Source organism: Olea europaea, chromosome 13, assembly GCF_002742605.1.
Source record: "Olea europaea var. sylvestris chromosome 13, O_europaea_v1, whole genome shotgun sequence".
NCBI lineage: Eukaryota > Viridiplantae > Streptophyta > Magnoliopsida > Lamiales > Oleaceae > Olea > Olea europaea.
Window position 1 is genome coordinate 29,244,822 of NC_036249.1, and position 8,103 is coordinate 29,252,924.

Here is an 8,103-nt window from a genome sequence, read left to right on the forward strand (position 1 = left end):
TCGGCTTCAAGTTCGTGTTTCTTGCCTCCAAAAGTTATATTTTTCTTCTCCCTGGACGTTCTGCCCTATTTCTGATGAATTTTAGCTTTTATACCATGTCTTCACAGAGCCCCGAAGGAGTTTCAATTAAAAACGGAAGTTCAGAATTTTCGTCCAACTTTTGAGCCATGCGGCCGCATGGTGTTAACCCATGTGACCGCATGGTTCAATTGATGTGCCCCAATAAAATCCGTGCTAGATCATGTGCGGCCGCATGGTATAGTTACATGCGGCCGCAAGGTTGTAACTTTACAACCTTACTATTTTGGTCTCTGAACTCCGTTTTCTCTTTTCTTGATCTCTTTTCTTTCTTTCCTTTGTTCCATTATCAAATATTGACTCCTAATTGATATTTGGGTCAATAAATTCCTTGATCACTTGCTCGGCTCATCTTTTGATTAATTACAATTTAGTCCTTCATCTTTCAATTTTCTTCAATTCAGTCCAATGTTACTTCTTTCTTCCTCCGATCGTCTTGTATCGTCCTCAATCTCATACTTGGTATATTTTCATTCTAGTTTTGCACTTTAGCTCAACTTTTCAATATTTGCAACTTTGGTCCCCGAACTATCGCTTTGTTCCGTTTTGGTCCTTTTTCGGCTCTTTTCTTCTTAATTCCATCTTTTTCATAGAAACACCTACATTGCATGAATTTAACGAGATTAAGTCACAATTCATCCATTTTGTCTATATTTAAGTCATGTTTGTGAGCTAAATAAGTGTGTAAAAACACACTTATCAGCCTCAAAAAAAAAAAAATCATGGTGGAGCAATGAATGATCCAAGGCAAAATGAAAAAACAATCATAAATATATAAACACCAAAAAAATTACAACAAAATTAAAGTAAAAAAAATGGAGATGAAAAAGAAAAGAAAAAGCATTTTCTTCACCATTTTCAAAGCAAAAATTCTCAATTTCATGCAGATCTTATAAGTTTCAGCCAATAATGTATGGCTATGTTGACGAACTCCTATGATGCTTTTCCAAAATTGGAAAATTAGTACCTCACAACTAATTTTTGCTAAGCTTCATTTGTCAATTCCAAATGGAATATCATTTAGTAGCAAAAATAATTGAACTGAGATAATCAATTAAATAAAAATGGTGGAAATGAAAATGAAAATGGAATTTTACTTGGTAGGGAAGGAAATAGAGAGTGAAACTTACTTAAAAGAGCAAAAGAGCGTGAGGAGAAAGGTAAAGGAAATGAATTGAGCTACTTGAACAGGCAAATATTGACAGAGCTGACGTGGCGAATTGTGATTCTCCTATTTTTTATTTTTAAAATTTTCATCTTCTAAAGAATAAATGCCAAGTGTTGGCTGTCACCATTTCCTAACAAATTTCTCCATTTGAGTAGCATGATTGAAAGGAAATACCACCAAATGAAGAAAGAGAGAAAAAGTTCTTGGAGTAAAAGATAAATAATAAAAAATTGATCCCTTGGTTCATAATTTATTGCCTATATAGCAATTAAATTTTCATTATAATTTTTATCTGCCCTTTTTACGCTAGTAAAAAAAATTTTTTAAAAGGCCTCATTATAATTATTTGCCTAAGTCCTCAAAAATCTCAAGATCGGACCTGAAGGGAAGCTTGAAGATTTTGAGATTTGTATGGTCGGTCAGCTGAGGTTCATTGTTGGGTAGGACCGTTTGGTTTGAAGGAAGGGTAATTTATTTTCCTTTTTCTTTTTTTCCATTTATTTTTTAATTATTTTAATTGTTATTTTGTATGATAATATTATAAAGTTATCAAAGTTATCATTTTACCCCCACTTAATTGTTCAAAAAAAAGTCAGAATTTTTTTCCTTGGTCAACTAACGATAAATTGAATGGATTACATCCAAAAGGGCCTCGGATGCAACGTTTTGAAAAGTTTGGAGTGGCGACTACAACAAATGAAAAGTAAAAGGAAAGCCTGCCGGTGTTTAAAATGTTTGAAAATGATCCCTTTTATTTTTTATTAATTTTCCAATCATACATTTCAATTAACTTTATTAAAATCTAATAAAAATCAGATTTTATCAGAATCAAATAGGGACTAAATATATAATCAAATTGGGGGCAACAAGGTAGAGAAAATCAGGTAATGGTTGGAGTAACAAACTATATTTCGGCCCTGTTGGAGTCCTATTATTTTCTCATTAAAATGAAAAATATGACCGTTATCCATCACATCAAGCCACCATATTCGACTTTTTATCTCTTGTGTAGGGACCATAACGACTATATTTTTCATTCTCATTTTTACAATAATGAGACTCAAATGGGGGCTTGATGTTGAAATTTAGAATTGATTTTTACTTTATTTTTTTGCTGGTGAGACGTAAACACAAGTTTGGTGAACTTTGACAATTTAGTAAAACATTAAACAAAAATGTTTTGCTCCGTCAAAGCATACTTTTGGGAAGAAGTCGTCTTACCCTTGGAAAAGTTGGAAAAGAAATTCCAATTCAAACTTCTAAAAATTGAATGTTTTTCTGAACATTATTGTTTGACTTTGTCTCTTAAAATTCTCCATACTTACAGATACAAAACCTAATTCTTCAGAACATCAAACACATAATATTGTTTGTATTTTCTATTCACTACTAGTGGATAAAATAAAGAAGTCCTGAAGAATGCAACCATGCCTTCTGTAGAAGGACTTATGATCCAACATTAGGAAGGAAATCTCAAGGTTTTTAGAAATGACAACACACAAAAGAGCAATGGTTTACAGTACACACACTGTTCATAAAACTTCGATAAGATACAAAACTAAAACACGATTTATCTAATAAATGTGGGTCAACGAACGTGAGGTGTTTTAGATACATGATTTACCAAACAAATGTGACAAACACCGAGAGGCAGACTCCAAAGAAAAAACAGATCTCCCACTTCTGTGGTGTTTTAGATACTTTTCTTCATTCAGCAGCAGCAGGAGCATGAAGTTACAAATCTTATTGGTTTTTGACACTTCTTAGTGTCATTTCCCTCATTCTCATGCTTGTTTTTCCATGTTGCATTAACTAATGTACAACAATAGCTTATGGAAACCTGGTTCAATTTCCTTCTTCAAAGCAATATGAGCATCCCAGCACCAGTAACACAAAGGAGATGAACAACGCTGAAACTATTCTGTATTCTTTTTCTGTTATACCACAAAAAGTAACTACAAGCTCCATCATCCCAAAAGAAATTTGTTCAAAATTGTTTCAGGACAAGAACAATAGCTCAGATAGGAAGAAAACAGAGAGAAATCATTGTAAGTCACCACGAAATTGTTGCAAGCCGGAAATAGTCGCAACAGTCCAAGAATTTCTCAGGACTTCCGTGTCTCCCCAATGGCAATATATTTATGCAATTGGTTGGAATTTCACACTTTCCTCCAGGTTGAGGAGTGACTCACTTGGTTACATATACTTTTTTGGATATTTACGCTAGCAATACAGTATTATCTTTATAAAATTTCAATTGCTAGAAGTTTAAAACATGGTTTGCCTAATCAATTTGGTTCTATAGTAGGCAGATCGAGAATAAACATGTCTTAAAAGTACTATCCACACATCTAAGTGGATCATACATACTTTTTATCCACACAATTATAGAACCACAAATTATTATCCACTTGTTATCTACATATTGCATAGGACTCACAGCTTATAAGTACTTAATAGTACTACCAAACAAGCACTTAGACAATTGTGAGATAGGAAAGCTTTACCTGCAACAAATACTGTAAGGCAGACATAAGGCAAAACAGACCTCCCAATTCTATTGCATTTCAAGTACATTCATGCATATATGTAACTTAAATCCCAAGTCCAAATAGTTTCAGCACATTCAGCAGGTATTGAACTACATTTTCTAATGCATGCACTACACTGGAAATTGAGTTTCCTTTATAAAATAACCATGCATTGCATGCAAGTCTGGAAAGATGGATGAATTGAGCAAACAAGAGTGGAAGTAAAATTCTCCTATCCTTAAATATGTTTGTCGACATAACCAAGCACCAAATTAGACAAGTCTAAATATGTAAGATAAACAAATCATCCTCAAATCATTTAACAACATATCACCTACCTACTTATCTGCTAATTTAATCACATTGACAAGAAACTAGGATTTGGGAAATATGATAAGATCAAAAAAGGACTTAGATTGATTTAGTTTTAAATAATTCAATACATATATTTTACCTGAATCGGTAATGGAAATCAATTATTAACTAACTACATGGTATGCGGGTGAAAGTATTTTAATTTATATATACCTTAAGTTGCTTCTTGAATTGTCAAGTTCCCTTGACAAGCTCACCAACTGAATTCACATACTGTCTGTTAAGCGTATAATACCAAATCAACAACTCTAAGAAACCATCTCCAAACACTTCATAAAGAACCGCCTTACATTATTTTCTAGCTAAACAGAACATGAACAATACTGGGACAGTGTATAGATTTAATGCACACAACTTAACTCACGCCATAATAATTTAAATGTCAAATCTTACAAGCCTACACTGAATATTGCTATTTCGACGTTTGAAAATGAACTGCTATACATTGTTTAAACTATCGTGGAACGAAGATAACATACACAAATAAAATAAATTATGTACTGTGTATGAATGAAACAACGACAGGAGAGAAGAAAATTCATCAGATACCGTCAGTATTGCTTGATTGCAACAACCTAAGAGTTGTTATTCAACTCCCATAATATACATGTGATATCTAATACATATCTAATGTGCGGATTCAACAATTTGAAAAACTAGCCAAGAATAAAAAAGTTTAGGAAAATAATCTTATTCCGATACACATGAATGTTGAGTCTTATTCCGATTCATGAATGCTGAAGTCGTCTAACTTGCTGAATTCGCCCAAGAGAAATCCGTGGTTGTTAATAATTTGCACACCAAACAGCATCCCAAACTTGACTGACGGGTCTGGCAGTGAAAAATTTTGTCCCTCATTTGAACCAGCGTTGTTTTCCTCAAAAAATTCCCTTTCTATTGAGCTTACTTCTTCCGGAGAATCCAGGGTATCAAATTCATTGACCGAAGGTGAAGAATCTTCGGAGGAATTATCACAAGGACCACAATCAATTCCTCGTCCAGCACTCTGTTTTTCCTCAAATTCACGCTTCTTGGCCAGGTAAACCTCAGAGGCCTCTTCAGCAGTGTTGTAAGTCCCCAACCAAACCCGTTTCTTCTTGAAAGGATCTCTGATTTCAGCAGAGTATTTACCCGATTTTCTTTTCTGAACCCCAATTAATTTTCCCATTCCATTCTGATCAAGAACCCTCGAATTGAATTTCTTGATTCGTGGACGAATTTTTCCAGAACCCTTCTTCTTGTCAAGATTTTTTCCTGGCTGAAGTACGATCTCATGAACCAAACTCTTCGATCTTTCTGGTCCATCGCCACCTTCATCTGATGAAGAATCGGTGGCATCAGGATCTGAGTATGAAACTCTAACCTTCCTTTTCATGGTTTCAATCATTCTCCACCAGAAACCCTCTTTCCTTCTTTGAGAGTCTGCGTTGATATTTATAGTCCTGCATTGGTACGATCAAGGTTAACAATCTTTATTGCAAGAACCTGGAAATGGAAAGAATTAACGATGTTTTATTTGGAAATATGTAATATATCCGTTATTTTATGGGAATAATGCAGCTACAATATCAAATGTTTCACTTTCATATAAACTTGATCCAAACATTTTATTTATATCTTCTACGATATCAAACTTTTTAAAATGTCACGCCTGAAGTCCAAATAGTTGGAAACTAGTAATTTGATCGTTAGTTGACTAAAAAAGTAGCATTGATCATAATTTTGACTAATTCTAAAAAGATAAAATGGTAACTTTACATTTTTCAACAAAAAATACAATTATAATCTATAAAAAATAAAATAACTTAAACACTATTCATCTTCTTCTCCACTAACCCCTCACACCCTACTCACCCCAAAACCAAAACCCACCAAAATTGTTGGCACCCACCAAGCATCAACGCCACCAAAATCGCTCACTATTCCGAGCTCCTAAAAAACCACCAAAATCGACAACATATCTGAAGATAAATTTAAAATCAGAGGAAGTAGAAGATTTGCACCATCATCACCAATATCCAACCACCATTACTGCACTAACCAACAAATCACCTCTCATGGCCACCAATCAACCCCACTCCCTCACCATTGCTTCAACGCAAATAGCCATGGTTTCAAGATCCATGGGTGCGGTGGCGTCAGCCATGGTTTCACCATCATTGCCTTTTGTTGGAGGTTGACCGCTATTTTAAAGTGATTGTGACTTCGACATTGTGTGGGTGCGATGGTGTCAACTATTGGTAGTGGTGGTGGTTTTTGGGATAAAGGAATTGGGGAAGAAGGGGATGGGGGTGGGGGTTTTTGTTTTAATTTATATTTTTTTGATTTAATTATTCATAGATTATAATAGTGTTTTTTGATGAAAAATATAAAGTTATCATTTTATCTTTTAAAATAAATCAAAATTATGGTCAATATTAATTTTTTGGTCAACTAACGGTCAAATTAGCAGTTTCAATCCATTTGGGCTTCAACTACGGCATTTTGAAAGGTTTGGTATCGTAGTTGATACAAATGAAAGGTTTGAATCAACTCTGCAAAAAGTGAAAGTTTTGTTACCATGGCTACAATTTTCCCTTATTTTATTGGTACAAGCAAAAAAAATTTATATTGAAAATCAGAACTAGCCCTAAAGGGACAGGGATCATGCTGTGTGTATAGGCTTCATACATAAGCCTGTCAGAACACACACATAGGAGAGTGGATAGGGGTATTTTTTGGTTATTTTTATTCACAATGGATCCCACACATGAGAATAATCTGACCAAATTTTGTGGAAATTTTTTTGTACAAAATGGCACCCTTCAAAGGGCCAGGCCCATCAACATATACTAAGGTACAGGGGAAACTTCTCACTACTATCCAGGTAGTAATCACTTTGGATAAAAGCATGTCCTTTAGGCTCTTATATTTTTGGGTAAATTCTTTCAGGGGTCCCAGCCTTTCTATTAGTGCCATCTCATACTCCCAACCTTTCCTTTGATCACCTAATGCCTCTAACATTTTATAATTGCAAAAATAGTATCCCAATCTGACAGTCTATTTTGATGGCAAAAGGACACTCATTAGGCATACTATACAACAAATTTCGTGCATAAAAATAAAACTTTGTTATAATTGATTTTTTGAAAAATTACAAATTGGATTGATTTTCTTGTGACGCAAAATGCACAATCCTCTTATTAATGATCCGAGTGTTTAATGACATAGGTAGTTAAAAACTCTCTTTGTTGGCTTTTAATCTTTCTTGGTTCTGTGCTTTATTAATTGGAGTGAGAGACAACAAGACTTGATACTTGGATTTCCAAACTTGTTGGGAATTTGATTTGCTTGATTTTTCCATATTTCCGATCTTTGAGAGTTGACTTGAGTTTAAGTCTGCTTTGATTTGAAGAAGATTTGGATTTTTATGAATTGATTTGAACTTCCTTAAAATAGAATATGACTTCGATCTTTTGGAAATTTCTCAAACTTGAACTTGAGAGATTTTTTATTTTTTTTTCCTCTTGAAATTTCTTTTGAACTTCTTTCTCTTGAACTCGTGTGTTTTTCACTTGTAGTTCACCTTTTGATTTATCTTGAATCTTAGATCTTATTTATAGAAATAATTTATAATCATCTATTATCTATCTATTTATACCATAATTTAATGAGTTCAAAAAGTATGATATGATTTTAGCCCCCATTAAATTTTATTTCATTTTTCTCTCTTTTATTTTTAATCACACAATTTTCCATAAAATAATATTACGCATAAATCGAAAACTTTTCCTTTTTTTTCAAAAACTCATTTTTCAAAAAAAACGTTACTCCAACCATTTTAACGTAGGATGAGCTTTTTATAGACTTTAAGGCTTTTTAGTAAACTTAAATGGCTAATAATTACAAATGGACCCGGTCCATTTCATTATTTTATTTATTTTTTATTTAGACGTATACACACATTCATAA

General features: G+C 33.5%; 1 protein-coding gene across 1 annotated transcript; it reads right to left on the bottom strand.

Moving 5' to 3' along the window:
* Positions 1 to 4,636: 4,636 nt before the first annotated feature.
* Positions 4,637 to 6,411, bottom strand: LOC111408106 (ethylene-responsive transcription factor ERF116-like). The gene is made up of 2 exons (XM_023037893.1): positions 6,007 to 6,411; positions 4,637 to 5,594 (listed from the first exon to the last, which is right to left on the bottom strand). Exons 1-2 carry the CDS (start codon positions 6,048 to 6,050, stop codon positions 4,871 to 4,873), a joined length of 768 nt encoding a protein of 255 aa, XP_022893661.1. The 5' UTR covers positions 6,051 to 6,411; the 3' UTR covers positions 4,637 to 4,870.
* Positions 6,412 to 8,103: the final 1,692 nt, after the last annotated feature.

Coding starts and splice junctions, on each gene's coding strand:
- LOC111408106 (XM_023037893.1), bottom strand. CDS start 6,050: ATGCTTGGTGGGTGCCAACAATTTTGGTGGGTTTTGGTTTTGGG. Junction 5,595..6,006: donor TGGTGGGTTTTGGTTTTGGG/GTGAGTAGGGTG, acceptor GTACCAATGCAG/GACTATAAATATCAACGCAG.